Source organism: Eptesicus fuscus, chromosome 5 (assembly GCF_027574615.1).
Source record: "Eptesicus fuscus isolate TK198812 chromosome 5, DD_ASM_mEF_20220401, whole genome shotgun sequence".
Classification (NCBI taxonomy): Eukaryota; Metazoa; Chordata; class Mammalia; order Chiroptera; family Vespertilionidae; genus Eptesicus; species Eptesicus fuscus.
The window spans coordinates 66,755,127-66,776,896 of NC_072477.1; the positions used below are offsets into that span (position 1 = coordinate 66,755,127).

At 58.4% G+C, this 21,770-nt stretch overlaps 1 protein-coding gene across 1 annotated transcript; it reads left to right on the forward strand.

The window, feature by feature from the left end:
• Positions 1 to 788: 788 nt before the first annotated feature.
• Positions 789 to 20,406, forward strand: PLCB2 (phospholipase C beta 2). Its single transcript, XM_054715566.1, is given in 32 exon segments — positions 789 to 872; positions 4,145 to 4,222; positions 4,799 to 4,867; positions 5,432 to 5,572; positions 5,708 to 5,787; positions 5,870 to 5,923; positions 6,030 to 6,105; positions 9,331 to 9,431; positions 9,583 to 9,749; positions 9,840 to 9,986; positions 10,160 to 10,317; positions 10,560 to 10,642; positions 10,874 to 10,958; positions 11,380 to 11,530; positions 11,683 to 11,795; positions 11,908 to 12,004; positions 13,003 to 13,087; positions 13,209 to 13,333; positions 13,909 to 14,063; positions 14,598 to 14,762; positions 15,577 to 15,676; positions 16,155 to 16,259; positions 16,436 to 16,530; positions 16,665 to 16,740; positions 17,051 to 17,220; positions 17,222 to 17,277; positions 17,362 to 17,527; positions 17,644 to 17,720; positions 17,847 to 17,942; positions 18,424 to 18,481; positions 19,125 to 19,211; positions 19,580 to 20,406. Coding segments are annotated over 32 exon segments (3,504 nt in total). The 3' UTR covers positions 19,784 to 20,406.
• The last annotated feature ends 1,364 nt before the right edge of the window (positions 20,407 to 21,770 follow it).

Sequence of the window (21,770 nt, forward strand, 5' to 3'; positions counted from 1 at the left end):
CTGTGTGTGAGGGTGGCTGGTCAGCGGGGCTCCCAGGTGTCAGCCAGGCCTAGAGGTCCAAGAGGGGAGAGTCATGTGTGGGGGGTGAGGTGTGTGATTGCCTCACTTGCACCTCATTTTCATGGGGAGGAAGCGTTGAGAAAGAGGAGCTGGGTATTCAGCAAACTTTGCTTATTCAAAAATGCTCAGTCCCAGCTGGGCCCTGCCCCACCCTCAACTCCCACTTCCAGGGTGGTCCCAGCTCCGGCTCTGGGAACCCCACTCTGTGGAAGTCCCTTCCCTGGTCACCTCCTTGCTTCCTCCCCTCAGTCCCTGCCTGGGCAACAGTATCCGCAGCTGGCCCCATATTATTCCTTCTCTAGTCCCCCGGCCGCATCGAGGGGAGTAGGACTACCTCTGGGACCGGGAGGCCCCAGCTCCAAGCAGACCAGACCTCCTGACCTGCATCCTGCACAGCAGCGAGAAGGAAGCTGTGAGCAGGAAGTGCTGAGGCACAGGGTGAGGGCGGGGGCTTCGAGGAGGGGAGCGGGCCTCCCAGGGCAGGAGCAATAACCACAGCCCCCCACTGCAGGCAGGCAGGAGGAGGCTGATTTAAAAGGCAGCGGGGCCTCTGTCCGAAGCACTCAGCTCTGCACCCAGCCCCGGCCACCGTGGGCTGAAGGAGCACCCAGACTTCCGGACCAGCTCAGGGCGGGTGCCATGTGAGCCCAGCTTGGCTCTCCTCCTGCCCGCCCTCCTCCTGCCGGCCTCTGCCTGTCCGGCTTCTCCAAAGAGGAACACTTGGCACCATGTCTCTGCTCAACCCTGTCCTGCTGCCCCCCCAGGTGAAGGCCTATCTGAGCCAGGGGGAGCGCTTCATCAAATGGGACGATGTGAGTGGGGCAGGGCGGTGGGCCGCTGGGACAGGGTAGCAGGCCGGGCTGTGAGGTGCTTTGCCTGGGTGGCGGGTAGGTTTGTGTCTGTCAGGACTCCGGCGCCTGCGTGGCTTGGCCAGGCAGCTGACACAACTGCCTGGATAAACAAACCTGGGGGTGAGGGTGTGTGCCCCAAACATATGTTCCTGGGCTGCGGGGCTGAGGCTCTGTGTCTGGATGTGAGAAGCTGGTGGGCTGCCTGGGAGGACGTATCTGTGGGTCCGGGTGGGTCTTTCCCCATCGCCCCAGGGTGTGCTGCTCCTCGTCCCGGCCTCGTGGGAGGGACGCGCCCCAGAGCTGCTGCGGGGCCAGAAGCAGCGGTGAACCAGGGCCGGCTCCCAGCACAGGTGCCCCACTCCTGCCCGTTAGGATTGTTCGCCCCTCCCCACCCGCCCCTGTCCCTGTCCCTGTCCCTGTCTCTATCCCAAGGAAGCCCTGCTCTCCCAAAAGTGGCTGTGGGGCAGCCACGAAAGGACCCTGCACCCCAAGTCCCAGGGGCCCCGGAAGGAGCGGATTGACTTCTGCTTCTGCAGGCTGCTCAGCCGGCGCCCTGCCGCCTGCCCGTCTGCGGGGGGAGTGGGGGGGGGGGGGGGGGGGGGGGAGGCGGGGAAGCTCTGCTTGGCCCTGTAGTGTGTCCCCACTGTGTCTGCTCCTTCCCAATTGGGGCTGCTTCCAGCCGCTGGTCCTCACAGACCCCAGGGGCCGGGGTTCTCTGGGGCAGGTGAGCAGAGAGTTATGGGGACCCTTCCTCAGGGAGGGAGGCTGCTGGGCGGCCCGTGTGAGAGTCAGAGGGGCTGGTCCCAGGAAGGGAAGTGAGGGCTGGGGAAGGCTGTAGGGGGTGGAAGAGAGGGTCCTTAGGGCTGGCTGGTCCTCCTCACAGGTGGGATGAGGGGGCGCTGGGTCTGTGAGTAAAGGTAGCCTGGGCTCTCGGCCTTTCAGGGCTGGGCTGGGCTGAGCAATCTGGTTGCCATGACTATGGGGAGGAGGCCATGGCGGGTGCTTTCTGCTTCCCGAGGGCTGTGTGGTAGATGTGGCATGGCGGTGGCATGTCCCAGGAGCCTGTGGAATGAGGGAAGTGGCTCAGAATGAAAAGTGAAGTGGCCTCTCTCAGTTCCTCTGGGAAGTGTGCGTAACCTGACTGGGCAGAGGGTCATTAGGGGTGGGGGCATGCTTTGTGGCCTTCTCTGCAAGCCAGCACCTGGGTACTTGGCTGCCCCCCTCCCCTCCCTAAGGTAGGGCACTGCAGGGCCCTCAGTCCCGATTTCCACAGCAGGAACCGCCCACGCCCAGCCACAGGGCACATGGACCTATGAGCCAGGGCTCTGCTCTCAGACTGTTCAGCCCAGGTGGCAGGTGACTCGGGTATGTCGTGCCATGTTGAATAAGCACAATGTACAGGACGTAATCAACTCCCAACTGCGTTGTCTCCCATGCCCCTTTACAATGCATTTGCTGGGAGAAGCGCTCCTCCGGCCCGCGGAAGGACACTCAGGCACCACAGACAATCCATTTGCTCTCGGGGAACACAACTCCACGGTCACTTCCCCTCACAAAGCCAAGTCTTACTTCAGAAACAGTTATCCTGAAGAGCTCCAACCTTTATGTAGAATGACGCCTTCTGCCCTCCTCCCGCTAGGAATGGTTTTAGGTGGGCTGCAGGCCGCTGGTGGGGTTTCCTCTCCTCCTCCAAGTCCCGCCAGGGACGGGGTGCAGGGAGGGAGATGAGAAAGGGGTATCAAAGGGCTTCATTGAACAGGCATCATCATCAACTGGCTCGTGCTCTCTGAGCTTATTCTCTCGATGGTGCACATTTTTGAGGATCCTCGGGAGACCTCTCCACCCGGAACTGGGGTTCTCTCGCTCAGGGCCCTCCTGCTCTCTGTATTCCAGGCCACTTGCGATGGCTTCTTCAGCCCCTCCGAACCCAGTGACCGCCGCCAGCTTCCCATAGCTTTGGACTCGGCCCCTCTGTCCACAGGCCCACACTGGACCCCAGCACGTGTGCACGTGTGCGTGGTCCCAACAGACCCCGGGGGTCCGGCTCACCTCGCACACCAGAGTCTCTGCCTCCAGCAGTCAGCTGGTCTGGTTTCCTGGGCAGGAGTCAGACCCCAGTCAGTTATGTCCCACAATAGCAGGGGCGACAAAATCTCTCCAAGTGCAGTTAAACCGCTCACCGGGCTTAAAGTGAGGGGTCAGGCACCCCAATCCTCCCTTGGGGAAGGAAAGGAATGGAGCTCACAGCACAGCTTTCTCCAAAATTAGCCTCCTCACAAAGTGTTCTCTTTCTCCAGTCCATTAAGCATCCCAGATCTGAGAACCTTTTTTTTTTTTTTGACTCTTTCCTTTGTAAATGCTGCACTTGGCTTGCTTTGGTGTGCAGGAACGACCATGTTTTGTAGGAAGCTTCACCTTTAATATCTTGTTATATACGCATACACATCATTACAATCAAAGGTAGCCTGTGTGCTCCGTGAACTGAGCAGGAATTTAGAAGTGAGTTCATTCATCATGCAGTCACTCTTCTAGCAAACCTGGGGCACCGGGCTCATGTTTCCTGAGAGTCCGAGCCCCTGGGGATTTCCTGGAAGGGTTTCTAGGTCTGAGGATAAGCCCCACTCGGGCTGTTTCAGAAAAGGCTTTTCCAAAGACATGAGGCTTCTGCTGGTCCTAATGGTGTTTCAGGCGGGGAGGGTTGGAGGTGAGGACGCACTTGGTATCCATGGGGCATGGATGGATGCGGGAGCCGTTCATGGAGGGGAAGACTGAGAGTGTGGGAAGCTAGGTTTTAGCCGGATTGTGTGGTTTTAGCCTTGGATGCAGGTGTGGGAGTGGGGTTCTCAGCTCTCACTGTTGAGCACCCCTGGAGGTGGTATGGACTCTCAGGAGAGATATTCTACACCTTTGACTGAGCGGTGGCCCTTACAAACAGGACGAGGTGGGGGCCAAGACCCTGTCTGGGGTCTAGAGGGAGAACCTCTCTTTGGGGCTTATAGGGGAAACCCTCTCTTCTCCCAGAAATACCACCCCCCGTCCTCTACCCCTTCCCTCCCCTGGCGCAGAGCTTTTGAGGCCTATGCCCAGCCTTTAGCTCCGCAGGGTGAGGGAAATGCCCGCAGATTCCTGGGACAGCCACCTCCTGGGGAGATGCTGAGCTCCGAAACCCCTGGTGTGCGCCAGGGAAGCGTGGCCTGCCGTCTCAGAGCAGGGCGCTGACTTTCTCTCCACAGGAAACAACATTCGCCTCCCCGGTTATCCTTCGCGTGGACCCCAAGGGCTATTACTTATACTGGACGTATCAGAGCAAGGTGAGGCAGCCCCTCCTAGCGTGGCCCTGGGCTCCTGCTGTTCCATGGAGTCAAAGCAGCCTCGTGGCAATGCGGAGCCGGAGGTGCATGCTGGGAGTGCAGAACGACCCGGCCGGTGGCTCTGGGGGATCTCCTGTGAGCAGGGGCTATTTGCTTTGGGAGGGAGGGTGCAGTCACTCCAACCATGGCTGCCCTCAGCCTAGATGCTCAGCCTCAGCATGGAAAGAGAGAGAGAGAAGGGGAAAAGCTGCTACTGAAGGCAGATTCTCTGCCTGTGGTCCCAGGTGAACCTGAGGCCTCAGAGAGATCAGAGACGGGCCTCAGCACCCAGGCAGAAGGAAGGGAGGGAGAACCCGAGGAGAGTCCAGGGTGGTGGAGGCGAGACCGCGGGCTACTGGTTCCTGAGTAACTCGAGTGGCCAGGGAAGGAATGGACAGAAGGGCAGCCCCACACAGTCTTAGCATCTAGAGAGGGCGGTTGGCCGGGATGTGAAGGGGTGTGGAGCTCCCTCCTTCCTGCTCTATGTCCACATCTCTCCTTTTCCCCCCTGCCCCCCCCCCCCCCCCCCCCCCCCAGGAGATGGAGTTTCTGGATATCACCAGCATCCGGGACACCCGCTTTGGGAAGTTTGCCAAGATTCCCAAGGTAGGTGGGCCCAGTGGCAGCACAGGCTCGGCATGGTCACCAGCTCCGCGGGGCTGGGGCAGGAGCCCTGGGGAGCGAGGAGAGGTCCCTGGGCTGGGCAACCGGGCCTCCCCCCTGAGCCAAGCAAGGGGCATGGCTGCTCCTGTCTCAGGGCCAGCCCCCTTGCCCCTAAATCACCCAGGCTGTCTGGGAGGTGTGGCTCCCAACGCCCCCCCCCCCCTCCATCTCCGTGACTGGTTTGCCTATATTTGCTTAATGCTCATAGAAAGATTGGAGGAAGGGATTGGGGGAGCAGGATTCCCTGAGACAGGGAGCTAAGAATCTAGATTCAAATGAAAAAATGGCAAACAAAATAGGCAGGACTCCCAGACCCCAGGGCCTCGGTTCATCTCTCAGGTGGGGTTCTCCCTCCCGGCCCCAGGCCCTGGAGTCGGTGGTAGGAAGATGCTGAGGCCTGTGGCTCCTAAGATGGGAATGCGATTCTACCCCAGGGGCTGAGGGGGAGGGACAGCAGCGCCACCGTGGGCAGGGACCACCCTAACCATGTCGTCACCTTTGCTGCAGAGCCAGAAGCTCCGGGAGGTCTTCAACCTGGACTTCCCTGACAACAACTTCCTGCTGAAGACACTCACTGTGGTGTCTGGCCCGGACATGGTGGACCTCACCTTCCACAACTTCGTCTCCTACAAGGAGAATGTGGGCAAGGTGCGCCAGGGGCACCGGGCCTGGGGCTGGGCACCTGGCACAGCCTGGACTTCCGGAGAGACAGGCCTGGGCCGTGGGGAGGCGTGGACACCTGTGAGGGCAGGGGCCTGACTGCTGTGCTCTGGGGCCCGGCAGGACTGGGCTGAGGACATACTGGCTCTGGTGAAGCACCCGCTGACAGCCAACGCCCCCCGCACCACCTTCCTGGACAAGATGTAAGTGCCTGCCTGCCTGGCCCTGGAGTGTGGGGCTGAGTGTGCCCGCCCAGGGCCTGACAAGCTGCTTTCTGCCCACCAGCCTGGTGAAGCTCAAGATGCAGCTCAACCCTGAAGGGAAGATTCCTGTGAAGAAGTGAGTGTCCCCCGTCCCCTCCCCACACTTCCACCCAGCTCTCCACAGCCTTCCCTCTCCAGGCAGGACTCCTCTCTTCGTCTCACGCCTTCCTCTGCTCCTTTAGTTTTTTCCAGATGTTTCCTGCTGACCGAAAGCGGGTAGAAGCTGCCCTCAGTGCCTGCCACCTCCCCAAAGGCAAAGTGAGTGGCTCCCCGCTCCCCACCCCACTATTCTCCTTGTCGCCTGAGCTGGCTCTGACCAGCAGGCAACTTGGCCAGGCCTGGTGGGGGTTGGAGAGGGTAAGAATGGTAGCACAGTCCCAGCAAACAGCCCCAAAGCCAGCGAACCCCAGAACCAGTGGTTCTGATGCACAAAGACAGGACCAGGCAAGCGGGGCGAGGTGCTCCAGGTTCTGAGCAGGTTGGACTCCTCCCGCTGGCGGCGGTGGGGCAGGGGTGGGATGGGAGTGGAGATGAATGTTTTCAGCTGGAGGAGCAGAGGTCAGCGGGGTCAGGAGGCGGACTGCAGGGATGTGAAAGGTGCAGGCAGGGACTGGTTCTGCGGGGTGTGGGAGGGGCACAGGATCAAGGGCGTAAGCTGCCAGGACGCAGACTTTAGCTCAACACAGAAAAATGTTTTCCCCTTTCTTTTTAGGTAAGTAATTTTTAATTGCAAGCTGTATGCAGGTGTATTATGTAATACACCCATAAGGTATATTATGGGCAGATGCAGGGCTGAGCCAGGGTTCATGCCTGGCGGAGGGAGTGGGTCTCAGCCCCCTCTCCCCGCTTGGCCATGCCTTTGCACAGGGCACCACACGCACCCCATGGAGTCTTTTCTCCTGCTAAGAATTTGGAACATTGTAACTAAACTAAGACCTCACTGATCACTTGTCCCCAGGAATCTCAAGAGGATACTTCCCCCACAGTCACAGCTTTATGGAGCTGGTGACCCCTGGGTGCAATCAGCCCCAGGGCATGCAAGCTTGGGGTGGGAGAGAGGGTGGGAATGGGCTCCTGCTGAGGGCCCTACAGCCTGCAGGGCAAGCTGCGGTCTGGTCCATACACACCCACTCTCCTTTCTTCCTGCCTCCTGAGCTCCCAGCTTGGCTAAGTCCTGATTTGTCAGCTCTGCTTGTGTCCCAGTAGGGGCCACTGGCCCATCTTTGCTCAAAGCTGATGGGTCCAAGGTCCAATCTTCGGGAAATCTGTTCTAGCTCTCCTGCTCCAAACGGATGTTGGCCTTCCAGTGTGATCCTGGAGGACGTAGGATGGGTGTTTCTGGGATGGGATGCAAAGGCACAGAATCCCTGGCGGGCACTAGTCTACTTTCTGTTTCTATTTCTATAGATTCGCCGATTTTGGACATTTCGTGTAAATGGAATCATACAATATGTGATCTTTGATGCCAGGCTTTATTCACTTAGCATGTTTCCAAGGTTCATCCATGTTGTAGCATGTATCAATACTTCATTCCTCTCTATGGCCGAATAACAGTCCATTGTATGGATATATCACATTTTGCTTATCTATGCATCAATTGATGAACATTTGGATAGTTTCCACTTTTTGGCTATTATGAGTAAAGTTGCTATGAACACGCATGTATACGTGTTTGTTCAGATATATGTTTGCAATTCTCTTGGGTATATATACCTAGCAGTGGAATTGTTAGATCATATGGTAACTCTACTTAACATTTTGAGGAATGCCAACTGTTTTCCAAAGTGACCACACCATTTTACAGTCCCACCAGCATTGTACGAGGGTTCCAATTTCTCCACATCCTCACCAACACTTATCTTCTTTTTTCTTTAATTTTAGTCATCCTAGTAGGAGTGAAATGATATCTCATTGTGGTTTTGATTTGCATTTCCCTGACTAATGGTATTGAGCATCTGTCCCTGTGTTTATTAGTTGTTTGAATATCTTCTTTGAAGAATTATCTATTCAAATCTATTGCCCATCTTTCAATTAGGTTATTTGCTTTTTTACTGCTGAGCTGTTGCTTCAGGGATATCTGATTTGCAAATACAGGGTGGGGCAAAAGTAGGTCACAGTTGTTCTTATGGAAAATAATCAAATAATTAATAAATAAGAATATAAGACAAGGAAGGTAGGGGAGGGTGGGAGTAAGGGGGAGAGATTAACCAAAGGACTTATGCATGCATATAAGCCTAATCAATGGACACAGACAACAGGGGGTAAGGGCATGAATGGGGGGGAGTTGGGGGGTAATGGGGGGATAAGGACACATATGTAATACCATAATCAATAAAGAAATTAAAAAAAGAATATAAGAATAAATCTTAGTGCACTCACAACTGTAAACCTACTTTTGCCCCACCCTGTATTTTCTCCCATTCGGTGGCTTGTCTTTTCACCTTTTTGATGGTGTCCTTCAAAGCACAAATGTTCTTAATTTTCATGAAGTCCAATTTATCTTTTCTTGTTCTTGTTCTTGTGCTTTTTGGTGTCTTCAACTATTTATTGTTGACTTGTCTATTTTTCTCTTTAATTCTGTCCGTTTTTATTTATTTTTGTTTTAGAATATTTTTATTGATTTCAGAGAGTAAGGTAGAGGGAGCGAGAGATAGAAACATCAATGATGAGAGAAAATCATTGATTGGCCGCTTTCCGCATGCCCCCCACCCACTTGGGATCGGGCCCACAACCTGGGCATGTGCCTCGACCAGGAATCAAACTGTAACCTCCTGGTTCATAGGTCGATGCTCAACTAATGAGCCATGCCAGCCAGGCCTGTCAGTTTTTACATTATGCATTTTGGGGCTCTGTTGTTAGCTGTATTCTTTATATTCAAATTGCTTCTTTTTGAAAATTGGTTCTCCGTTTAAAAAACACACACCTAGCCCACTACTCTGGCAAGCAGCACCACTTACTTCTGACCTTTCCCCCTCCTCATTCTGGTCATTCTTAGTTCTAATCCTGCCCCAGCCAAGAGACCAGCCAGTGTCCAAATTCAGGGGCAAAGCAAACCAGCTAAGCATGCTCTTTGCTCAGCAACCAGGGCCTTGAAAAGTGGGTGCTCACAATTCACCATAGCTAAGGTGAGGGGCTGGGTGGGGTAAGAGATCAACCAAAGGACTTGTATGCATGCATATGAGCATAACCAATGGACACAGACAGGGAGGTGGGGGTGGGGGGGGTTGAGGGCATGTGCTGGGGGGTGGGGACAGCTGGGGAGAGGTTAATAGGGGAAAAAGGAGACTTATGTAATACTTTAAACAATAAAGAATTTAAGTTAGAAAAAAAAGAAAAGAAAAGTGGGGCTCAGCATGTCCTTAATGCCCTTCTGTCTGCCTGAGCCCTCCTTTGGATCAGGCCCCTAGTGCAGGGCCGGGCCTAGTGTGTGGTTCTTAGTGCTGAGAAGGTGGGGCAGAAGTGATCAGGTGACTGTCTCCCCAGAATGACGCCATCAATCCTGAGGACTTCCCACAATCTGTCTACAAGAGTTTCCTCATGAACCTCTGCCCTCGGCCGGAAATAGACGAGATCTTCACTTCCCAGTGAGCTTCTTGGATTGGGCTGGGCACGGGGAAAGGGTGTGGCTAAAAGTCCTACCTGCTATGCTGACAATTAGGAAGCTTTGCTGGACAGAGGGACTGCCTGAGCTCCCCAGCCTAGAGGATGGAGACTGTGCTCTTCTTTGGCCTGCAGCCATGCCAAGGCCAAACCCTACATGACCAAGGACCACCTGACCAAATTCATCAACCAGAAGCAGAGGGACCCTCGCCTCAACACATTACTGTTCCCGCCAGCGCGGCCTGACCAGGTGCAGGGCCTCATCGACAAGTACGAGCCCAGTGGCATCAACGTGCAGCGGGGTGAGGCCCAATGGAAGCCCTCGGGCCCTGTGGGCTTGTCCTGCTCTGACACCTGGGCTGGGGCCCTGATGGTTATCCCCTGCTCCCCAGGCCAGCTGTCACCCCAGGGCATGGTGTGGTTTCTCTGTGGGCCGGAGAACAGCGTGCTGGTCCAGGACAAGCTGCTGGTTCACCAGGACATGACCCAGCCACTCAATCATTACTTCATCAACTCCTCGCACAACACCTACCTGACAGGTGGGCCCTCGCCTCCTCACTACGGACTTCTCCTTTCATGGGGGCTGCTCCTGTTCCCTGAATTCCTCGCAGGGTTGCCCTTGGGCTGCCAACAGTACAGACCATGCTGGAGTGGGGTGGGGGAGAGCCCTTGAGTGAAGCCCCTGCCCGCCCCCCCCCTTGCTCTGCCTCAGCTGGCCAGTTCTCAGGCCTCTCCTCTGCGGAGATGTACCGCCAGGTCCTGCTGGCTGGCTGCCGCTGTGTGGAGCTGGACTGCTGGAAGGGGAAGCTCCCCGACGAGGAGCCCATTATCACCCATGGCTTCACCATGACCACAGACATCTACTTCAAGGTGAGACTCGGAGTGTGGAGGCTGGTGGTAAGGCACTAGGGAAGGGCCCTGGTCCCCAAGCTTTCTGGGTGTGGGGGGCATGAAGCAGGAGGAATGGCTGGGGGCCTCAGACCAGCTTGGGAACTAGAGGAGACCAGAGGAGACAGGGGCCAGTGGCCCTCCGGTTCTACGTGTGTGTGAAAACGGGGGAGAGGGGAAGCCTGGAGCACGGACCTTGCTCCACGGAGTCCTCTCTCCTTTAGGAAGCAATTGAAGCGATTGCAGAAAGCGCCTTTAAGACCTCCCCCTATCCTGTTATACTGTCATTTGAAAACCACGTGGACTCGTGAGTATCCAGGCCCGTTCAGCCTCATTCTCTACTCTGTCCCCATCTTCCGCCTGTGCTGCCCTCCCCCAGGTATCCCGGCCTCTGCCCATGCCCTCCACACAATTCCCTCCCGCCTGTGTCCCTGCCTCCCCGACCTCTTGTGCTCCTGATGACCCAGATCAGGGGCCCGGAAGGAGGGCCAAGAGGAGGGTGGTGCTGCTGAACCCTCCCCACTTCTGCCCCCCGCAGGCCCCGCCAACAGGCCAAGATGGCTGAGTACTGCCGGGCGATGTTTGGTGACATGCTCCTCACCGAGCCCCTGGAAAAGTTTCCGGCGAGTGGACTTCTCTGTGGGACAGCTGGGGCTGGGAGCTGGGGAGCAGGGGCACGGTGGGGGCCAGGTTAATCACGTGCCAGGCACTGTGCTGGGCTTTGGGGGTGGTGCTAGTGGCAAAGGTGCAGTCCCAGCCCTCAGACTGCTCCCCGTCTGGTGGGGAGAAAGACAAGGACCCTGGCCAGGACAGCAGTGGCTGCTCTGGGAGTACCTGGGGCATCCTGAACTGGTCTTGGGGATCAGGGAAGGCCTCCTGGAGAAGGTGATGGCTAAGCTGAACCCTGGGAGTGATGCTGGGTTTGTGTTGGTGAGAGTGGGGAAAGGAGCGAGGCAGACAGAATAGGTGAGAGAGAACATGTCTGAGGAATGGGGAGAGCTGGGCCAGGCACTCAGGGTGCTGATACTCTCTCCTCTCCCACAGCTGAAACCAGGCAGCCCCCTGCCCAGCCCTGAGGATCTCCGTGGCAAGATCCTCATTAAGAACAAGAAGAACCAGTTTTCAGGCCCAGCATCCCCCAGTGGGGAGGCTGAGGGCAGCTGCCCACCCAGTGCCCCTGTGGGTGGGGACGCAGGTGAGTCAGCCCCGGAGGAGTGGGGGTAGCGGTGGGTGTGAGGGAGGATCTGGAATGGGAGAGGGGCTGGGCCTGGAGGGAATGTGCTGGAGAGCCAGCCTGGTGTGGGGGCCGCCCCCCACCCCCAGAGCTGATGGAGTTGTGTGTGGCAGTGTTGGCTGGCGAGGAAGGGGCTGAGCTGGAGGAGGAGGAGGTGGGAGACGAAGAGGAGGAGGAGTCGGGAAATCTGGATGAAGAAGAGATGAAGAAGATGCAGTCGGATGAGGTGTGTGGAGACAGCCCAGAGGCCCTTCTACCATCTCCGCTGGAGAGTCGTCCAGTGGGGCCCTGTCCCCGGGCTCCGGGCTCCTCCTCTCCACTCTCCTCTCTCTTCCCAGGGCACCGCGGGCCTGGAGGTGACGGCGTACGAGGAGATGTCCAGCCTCGTCAACTACATCCAGCCCACCAAGTTCCTCTCCTTCGAGTTCTCTGCCCGTAAGCTCGCACGGGGTGGTGGTGAGCTGGAGGTTCAGCTAGATTCAGGAGGCCCTCAGGAAGTGTGTCTGACACCAGGCACTTCGATGGGCGGGGGTAAGAGGCAGGGGTCCTCCCCGCCCTCGGACTGGGGCCCTGTCTGTAAATATGCACCAGAGGAGTCAGGCAAGGGCTTAGTGGCAGTGGCTCCATTTCCCAGCACCGGCCTGGGGTTTGGCACCAAGCAGAACGCTCTGGAGTATGTCAGGGGCCGGCCGGTCCTTTAGGACAGGCGACCTCAGTGGGCCTGCCCTGGGGCTCCTGCGGCTTCCTGAAGGTTCTGTGGCCCCTAAGCCCAGAAAGCCCATCCCCAGGGCATAAGCACTCCGGGGGTGGGGGTGGGGGGCTGGAAGGCAGAGCAGCCAGCCAGTGCACCCTACTCCTTGCAGCCTTCCCTTTGTGTGCACACTGTTATTATCTTCCCCGGACACTCTCCGCCTCGGTGCGTGTCCCCAACACGATCACCTCTTTCCGTATACACTTGTGCAAAGTGTATACCTCTGTAACCTTGTTTCCTCACCCCTGAACCCACAGCCTGCACCCCTACCTGTGCTCCCCGTGGCGTGTACCACCCTTGGTGTGTACTTCTCACCCCCACACCCACCCTTTGTGTGTAGACCCTGCACATCACAGCATGTTCCTGTCTCTCTGGGCTCATCCTCTCCTGTTCCCCACATCCTCTGCACCCAGCCAGGCATGCACCCCTCACCCTCCAGGACTGTGCCACCTCCCACCCCTGTGCACACCCACCGCGCATGCCCTTTACCCCCAGCACACAGTTACCCACGAAGACCTGCACATCCCCCTGCCCCTCGGGTTCACCCCCTCCCTGAACCCACAAGCCTCATGGGGACCAAGATGCATCCCTGTGCTGGAGGCAGCTGCACCGAAGGGGAGGGTAGGTCGGAGGGAGTACCTCAGCCTGACCTAGACCCTCCCTCTTCTTACTCCCGCCACAGAGAAGAACCGGAGTTATGTCATCTCCTCCTTCACGGAGCTCAAGGCTTATGACTTGCTCTCCAAGGCCGCAGTGCAGTTTGTGGAGTATCCTTGAGGCCTCGAGAGCCAGGGTCCTGGTTGGGAGGAGGATGGGGAGGGGCTCGAAGGGGGGGCTGTTGGGTACTCCGGGTGCAGCCTCAGGCTGGCCTCCTATACTCTGGAGCAGCTACAACAAGCGCCAGATGAGCCGCATTTACCCCAAGGGCACCCGCATGGACTCCTCCAATTACATGCCCCAGATGTTCTGGAATGCTGGCTGCCAGATGGTTGCCCTCAACTTCCAGACAATGGGTGAGGCGCTCTCAGGCCCTTAAGCCCCTTCCCTTGCCCTTCCCACCTTCACCCCGTTCCTGGGGGGTGGTCTTTAGAACAGACCGGATGTTCAAGTATTTGTTAGGTCCCCTCCCTTTCTTGGACTGGGGCCCTGTCTATAAATGTGCACCAGGGGAGTCAGGCCGGGGATCCTACCTCCAGGTAATCTCTGGACAGCTCCGGTCAGAATGCAGGTGTGTGCGTGTTTCGGGGCAGAAATGCGTGAGCTCATGCCTATATGACTGTACGTATGAGTGTGTATGGGCAGATGCCAGGAGCCGGCATGGGAGCAGGCTGCTCTCTGAGTGGGTCTGTGGGAACACCTGCTCCACTGGCCTCCACTCCCACTGCGAGCCTGAGGTCCGGCTGTGGCTTTGGGCCTGACGATAGCAGGTTGTGGGCCCTTCCTGAGAGAAGAGACACCCTAAGAAACCAAGCTGACATGAGAAACCCGCATGCCATGGTCATTCAGCCTCCCCGTTCACAAGCCGGGAGAAGGCTGGGAACATGGAAATAGAGGCCGGGCCTTCCTCACAAGTACCCTGTCCCCCCAGATCTGCCCATGCAGCAGAACATGGCGCTGTTTGAGTTCAATGGGCAGAGCGGCTACCTCCTCAAGCATGAGTTCATGCGGCGGCCAGACAAGCAGTTCAACCCATTCTCGGTGGACGGCATCGACGTGGTGGTAGCCACCACCCTTTCCATTAAGGCAAGGCCCTGAGGTGGACAAGTGGCCGGGAGGGCTGGCGCCTTGAGGAGAAAGACACAGGAGCCCCACTCCTCCACTCCCAACCCCCTCTCTGATATCCTGCAAACTTCAGCCCCAGCCAGCTCCTGCAGTAGCAAGTTGCCTTGGAAACTGCCTCCTCCTCAGCCCTGGAGGCTGCCTCTTGGTCCCCATGGAAACCAAGGGGAAGGACTGAGGCTGGGATGGGGGAGGGGAGAAGAGTGGGCAAAGTGGGGTTGTAGGAGCCCAGGCCCTGGGAGAGAGCCCTATTCCTTCTTTGCCTGGGAGGGGAGGTGGGGAGGCCCACACCTCTTCCTGAATGCTGGAAACACCCTCGTCACCAGAGCTTAGCTGTGACCTTGAGCCACACAGCCTCTGGCCAGTGGCCAGAGCTGAGTGGCACTCCTCACAGTACCCAAGAATGGATGCTTCAGCCAGGGAAGCTAGAGGCCCAGGTGCTGGGGAATGGCTGGGTCGGGGAGCTGATGCTGGTCTCCCCCGGGCTCCCACCTCCAGGTAATCTCGGGGCAGTTCCTGTCAGAACGCAGTGTGCGCACCTATGTGGAAGTGGAGCTGTTTGGCCTTCCTGGGGACCCCAAGAGGCGCTATCGCACCAAGCTGTCCGCCACTGCCAACTCCATCAATCCCATCTGGAATGAGGAGCCCTTTGTGTTTGAGAAGGTGGAGGGCTAGGGCAGGGCAGGGGCTGGGGTCTGGGCAGGGTAAGGGCTGTCCCTAATTCTTGGCCTCTACTTATAGAAAAGAGAAAATACATAGAGGGAGTTCCTTGATCCTCCTCCTCTCCCCACCCCTCACGTTGTGCCCTCCTTAATTTCAAGAGTCCAGAAAGCAAGTTTGCAGAAATATACTTGGTGCGCAGGTTGTGTGTGTTTGTGCACATGTGCATGTGTGTGCGTGTGTGTGTTCATGTTAGGATCAGAGGCAGAAACATGAACTCCCAGACCAGGGTGCAAGGTCCCATGGGATCACAAGGGGGCCTTTTGCCCCCACTGGATACTTGTGACAAAGCTGTCACAGTTGTCTGCACCAGGACCCCAGAGCCGTGGCTGCATGTCCAGCCCTACTCCCCTGAGTGGACCGGCTAGGCCCATGGTCGGCAAACTGCGGCTCGCGAGCCACATGCGGCTCTTTGGCCCCTTGAGTGTGGCTCTTCCACAAAATACCACGGCCTGGGCGAGTCTATTTTGAAGAAGTGGTGTTAGAAGAAGTTTAAGTTTAAAAAATTTGGCTCTCAAAAGAAATTTCAATCGTACTGTTGATATTTGGCTCTGTTGACTAATGAGTTTGCCGACCACTGGGCTAGAACATGAGCTGTGAGGATGTCTGTGTGTGGCCTAGAGTGTGCCCTCTGTCCTCACCAAATCTGGTCACACCTGCTATGTTCTCACACTGGCCCTGGACTTCTGAAACTAGGGAGGGGGTCAGCTTGGCCACCCCCTCCTCCCCAGCGTGTCCTGTCCCGAACTCTCCCCAGATCTTGATGCCTGAGCTGGCCTCCCTCAGGGTGGCTGTGATGGAGGAAGGCAGCAAGTTTCTTGGACACCGCATCATCCCCATCAATGCCCTGAATTCTGGTAAGGGGCGGGGCCCTTCTTCCCGGTCCCCTGCCGGTCTGAGACCAAGGCCAGCATCAGGAGCCCGTCCAGAGGGCGGGGCAGCTTCAGGGAGGTGGCCCTGAGCTTTACCTAAGCCCTCCACGTCATCAGCCCTTAGGCGTGGATTCAGGAATAGCACCTCTGCAGGAAACGGACAGAGGTGGGGGCTCCGGCCATCTAACAGAAGGTCTGTCATTTTCTGAAACCACTGGGGCAATTTCCCAAGTGGCTGACATCTATTGGGCACTTAAAATGCTTTAAGGGCTTCTATTCTCACTGAATCCTGTTAACCACATGAGGCAGGTACCGCAGACAGGAAAGGCTCAGAGATTTAAAAGCAACCTGCCCAAGGTCACACAGCCGGAACTTGGACCCTGGCCTCTCTGACTCTGAAACCAGAAGCCTGGGTGCTGGGCGGTCATGGGCTCTGCTCACTGCCCCTCTGTCCCGCCCACAGGCTACCACCATCTGTGCCTGCGCAGTGAGAGCAACATGCCCCTCACCATGCCTGCGCTCTTCGTCCTCCTGGAGATGAAGGACTATGTACCTGACACCTGGGCAGGTTAGGAGGCCCAGAGAGGGCTGGGAGCCTAGGGCTGCCCATTTCCACTCTCCCTTCCTCGAGTCAGCCTCCCGAGGGGGCAGGACAGGGTATCCTGGGGTAGGTGAGGGTTGGGGGGGGGGGGGGGCCTCCCAGGTACTCTCCACACCAGGCCTGTGATGCCCCTGTGCTCCCAGATCTCACTGTGGCCCTCGCCAATCCCATCAAGTTCTTCAGTGCCCACGACAAGAAGTCTGTGAAGCTCAAGGAAGCCATGGGAGGTCTGCCTGAGGTCTGTGCGGCTGGGTCCCTCGCCAGGGCCCCCAGCACCTTGGCCCTCTGTGGGAAGGTGAGGGAGGGGCAGAGTCCAGGGCTGGGGAGAGAGGGCTGCTGGAGCCGTCTTCCCAACCTGCTCTCCCTACACAGAAGTCCTTCTTTCCCGGGAGTCCACTTGCCAGCCCGGTGAACGGGGCAACTCCCCCCACCGGCAATGGGTCAGCAGGTATGCACTGCGGGGTCCTCCCACCTACCGGCAAGGGTCCTGGCTTCTCTGGCTGCATCTACAGGCACCCTCAGGGGGCGGGGAGGAGCAGCTGAGCCGGGGGTCCCCAGGACACCTTGTCAGCCCGTCCTGTGGCTCTTGTAGCAGCCGGGGCCGGGGCCGGGCCGGGGCCAGGGCCGGGGCCGGGGCCGAGCGAGGCTGTGGGTAAGGCCTGCTGGGGCGTCTTGAGGACCAGCCTGGGGAAGGTTCGGGTCTCCTGGGAAAGGCGGGGGCTCTCGGGCGGCGGGACGCCTCACCCGGTTCCCCCTAGAGCCGCGCACCGCCAGTCTGGAGGAGCTGCGGGAACTGAAGGGCCTCGTGAAGCTGCAGCGGCGGCAGGAGAAGGAGCTGCGGGAGCTGGAGCGGCGCGGCGCGCGGCGCTGGGAGGAGGCGCTGCAGCGCGGCGAGGCGCAGCTGGCCGAGCTGGGGCCGCCCGGCGCGGGGGGGCGGCGGCGGGGCCCGCAGGCTGGGCCCGGGCAAGGGCTCCCGCAAGAAAAGGTAAGGGCAGTGGCGGCGGCCTGCCCTCCGCGCGCGGGTGCGGCGGCCGAGGGCTCAGGACCTGCTCCCACGCGGCCCCCGCAGGACCCAGCCCGGGGAGGAGCCGGCCGGGGCCACGCCGGGCGAGGGCCCCGAGGGCGCGGACGCGCGCGTGCGGGAGCTGAGGGACCGGCTGGAGCAGGAGCTGCGGCAGCTGCGGGAGGAGCAGTGCGAGTGCGTCCTGAAGCGCAAGGAGCAGCACTTGGCCGAGGTGCCCGGGCGGGCGCGGGAGGGGAGAGCGCTACAACCCGACCAAACCCACCCCCTCTGCACAGCAAGGGCTACCCGAGAGGCCCGTGTGCTAAACCCACCCTCCCATCCCTGCAGCAAATCGCCAAGATGATGGAGCTGGCCAGAGAGAAACAGGCCGCAGAGCTGAAGACCCTCAAGGAGACCTCAGAGAGGTATGACTGCCTTCCTCCCAAGCCTGACTCTCAACTCCCAGGGGGCTCAGGCCCCCACAAAACATCTGGCCCAGGTCCCCCCCCTCGCCCCCCGCAAACATCTCCCTGATGCCTGTCTCTCTACAGTGACACCAAAGAGATGAAGAAGAAGCTGGAGGCCAAGAGGCTGGAGCGGATCCAGGCCATGATGAAGGTCACCGCTGACAAGATGGCCCAGGAGAGGTGAGCCCTGGAGGAGAGGCCCAGGACTCCAGCTCCAGGCCCCGTGCTGAGCAGGAACCACTCCAGGGGCAAGGGGCCTCCCTACAGAGGATCCTGACTCGCTTCCTAGCCACGTGCCTGTCCCTGGCTCTTGAAAGTTAATCTTACTTCTGTCACGTCTGATTAGAGTGACCTCCTTAGGCAAAACACAGATGCCAACACTGTTTGACCAGAGACGAGAATTCAAGGGGAAATCAAGAGGGAGGTGAAACCTTGGGACAGCAGCTTCCCACCGTGGTTTTCCCATGCACACCTTGAAGGACAGTGCAAGTTCCTTCAGAGGGTCCCCCGGGACTTCCAGTGGATCCCCATGTCACCCCTCTGGCTGCTTCCTGCCCCTTCTGCATAGTCCTTATTTGGTCTGTACCCTGAGGAGTCTTCCTCTCACCTAGCTCTTCCCGGGGGCCTCCTGCCCTCTGTGAAACTCCGATCACCCCAACAGGTTGAAGAAAGAGATTAATAACTCCCACATCCAGGAGGTGGTACAGGTCATCAACCAGGTGTGTAACACTGTGTCCTTCACACACACACACACACACACACACACACACACGCTCTCCCTATGAGAGAAAATTGGGTCTTCCTTTGCCCTTAGGAGATATACTGTCCAGAGTGGCCCATGCAGCTAGGGAAGGCAGGAGGCAGTGCAGGGGAAGGGGACCCCCCTAGGCCAGCCTGAGGCTCTGGTCTTTCTGTGGAGATTGGGGTACTAGCCTAAAGGCTTCTGTCTCTGTCAGCCGCCCTGCATGGAAAGGATATGAGCCAGCTAGCCAGGGAGGACGGAATTGGGGTGGGTGGGTGAGCGGGAGCGAGGAGTGCTTCCTGAGGTTCCAAGGAGTCCGCAGAGAAAGGAAAGGCCTGCTGGGAGTGGACCTAGAGCTCCCCTGGGGGTTAGCAGAAGTAGCAGAACTACCAGCTACCGAATCCTGACCTTATGCCAGACACTAAACCAGGTGCCTCACTGAACCGTGTCATATAAACCTTCGTAATCCGGTGATTCAGGTACTGTTATCCTCATTTTACACATTAGAAAGCAAAGGACTTTACCCTAAGTGTTATAGCTGTTAGCTGGGATTGCAGCTGGATGCCAACCCGGATTGCCTGTCTGAGCTGCCCTGATGCCTGCCCCTCACTCCCATCCAGATGACAGAGAGCCTGGAGAGGCAGCAGGAGAAGCTGGAGGAGAAGCAGGCGGCCTGCCTGGAGCAGATCCGGGAGATGGAGAAGCAGGTAACAAGAACCGCCACCCTGGCCCCCAACAGAGTTGGCCCGGCTCCAGGGTGTAAAGGGCCCCTGCTCCAGGGAGCATCCGGTCAGGAGTTCAGGAGGCGGGGACTCACCCTCACAGTGGGTCAGAGGCTCCAGTTCCATCGGGGCCCTAGAGCCCTTTTACATGAGGCAGCTCTGCGGGTCTCTCTGCTTGTTTGGCACCCCCTCTCCTGAGGGGCTCCCCGATGGGCTCCACTATGCCCACTTCCCACCCCCATCTCCTGGGAGCTTTGCAAAGACTGGGCATCTCCTTGTTCCATTGTCCAAGGGAGGGAGAGTGGGCAGGTGGCCCCTCCTGAGCCGGGGGGTGGTCCTTGCTGTCCCCACAGTTGCAGCAGGAGGTGCTGGCAGAGTACGAGGCCAGGATGAAGGGCCTGGAGACTGAGGTGAAGGAGTCGCTGAGGACCTGCCTCAGGACCTACTTCCCCTCTGAGGCTGAGGACAAGCCTGAGAGGTCCTGTGAGGCATCCCGGGAGCTGTGTGAACAGGACTCACTTACCGCCAACGCAGACACCCAGGAGAGCTGCCTCTGATACCCCCATGCAGCTGGGACATGCTGCAAGGACATTCCCTCTTCTGTTGGACGGGGCTCCATCCCCCCAGGAAGAAAGGCCCCAGCAGCCCCAGTACTCTGAGGCTGTGGGAAGCTGGGGTTCCCTTGGACTCTGGAGCCGTCTCCTCAACAGCCAGGCTAGAGGAGGAGGCAGGGATACCATCAGGGCAGGGGCTCATGGAGGCCTAGAGGTCCTCTCTAAGCTGACTTCCTCCTCCTCCCCCTCCTCCTCCTCCTTCTCCTTGAATTAGTGTCATGTATTTGTTGAGGGCAAAAGATTATGGACTGAGAGGCAGGGAATGGGGTCCTGGCCTCACCCTGCGTTTCCTAGTGTGCAACTAACTAGTGGCGCCCACTCTGGAGTCAGTTTCCTCACCTGGAGGGTTAGGCCTGGCCTCCTGGAACCTCCACTCAGCACCTGTAATTCAAGCAGGACCTGTTCTGCAGTAAGGCTGGCAGCTTACCCAGGCTTCTTGGCCCCATCGTGGGCCTGCCCTGGATTGGCCTCATTGTCTGCTCCCTGATTCAGAGCCTGGCACTACCTCCAAGCTCCCTGAGGCCTGATGCCCCTAGGATTCCAGGCTGAGGTCCCTTCCCTGGCTTCCTGCCTGGGGGTGGGGGTGGGGACGTGGGCGGGGAGGCTGACATGAAAAAGCTGCCTCAGCTGTCTGTCTCTCCGCCCCAGAGACAACTGGGGCCGTGGCTGGTGGTGAGGGGAGAAGGGTGGCCTTTTGGGCATGTTCCCATCCAGAGCCCGGCTCACCCCTTTTCCTAGGCTTGAGGGGTGTATTTCCTAACATGTACTCCAACCCAGGCTTCCTGACAAGGTCACATTTGTTTTCTCTCCCAACTTTATGAGGTTTATTTATTTTTCTCCTTTTTTATTCCTACAAAAGAACTCTGTCCCATTATTTCCCGCCTAACCCTGGCCTCTGTTCTACCGCTGAGAAATGGGGAGGAGTGGGGGAGAAAGCCCTGGACTGAAGCAGGCTGGGAAAACCCTTGGGAGCGGAACCCGGGGGAACGGTGTCCTCCAGAGCCCAGCGGAATGGCCCTGCCTCCAGGCTTGAAGAGGGTTCACTTCCCCTTCCGTCAGCCCTGCCGCCACAGCCACTGGAAAATGATGTCACCCCTCTTCTCCACCCCCACCCAGATGTGGCCCTTCCTTGTCTCCACCCTCAGGGCTGGAGCAGAAGAGCCTATGCAGAGGTGCCCCCCACCCTCCTGCAAGTGGCCAACCTTCAGGCCACCTTACCGTGGTCAGCTTCTCAGGCCCCTGTGGTAGTTACGGTTCACCCAGCACTTGCTGAGGGGGGGCTTGTGGACAGCCATTCACGGCACCCATGGCATGGTCCCCAATCCAAATGGGAGGAGACACTGGTTTGGGAGAGGCAGGGGTGGGGTTGATTCTGGGAAGAGGTTGTTTTCTTATCAGAGGGTTCTAGCCAATGCCATTAGCTGTGAGCACCAGTGCCTTTGGAGAATGAACAGGACTCCCCCCAGCCCCACCCCAGCCCCTTGGGATCCCAGCAGTCCCTGGCCGCAGGGTGAGGCTAAGGGCCTGCTCATCGATACAGCCAAGGGCAGTGCCCTGTCTTCAGTCCTCCAGCTGGGCACTCAGCTGCCCAGCTGCCCTCCAGCCCAGGGTAGCACCCAGGCCTAGAGGAACTCACCCAGGCATGGGGCAGAAGCCAGGATTCACTGACCCAGGCATGGGGCAGAAGCCAGAGCCAGCACCTCATAGAGCCCACGGGGCATCACCCCCGTGTTGTGCCAATGACTGTGCAGGCAAAGGAGGGGCTGTTTCCCCTGCCGCTGAGCCAGGCCTGGCAGCGTCTCTGGGCCTGTGTGGAGCTGGGAAGCCCAGGGATGGGGAAGGAAACGCAATCCCGCCTCCCAGAGAGGCCTCTGCACACCACGCTGGAGGCTTCCAGGCCCAGTACCCACCTCCCTGCCTCTGTTCTCTT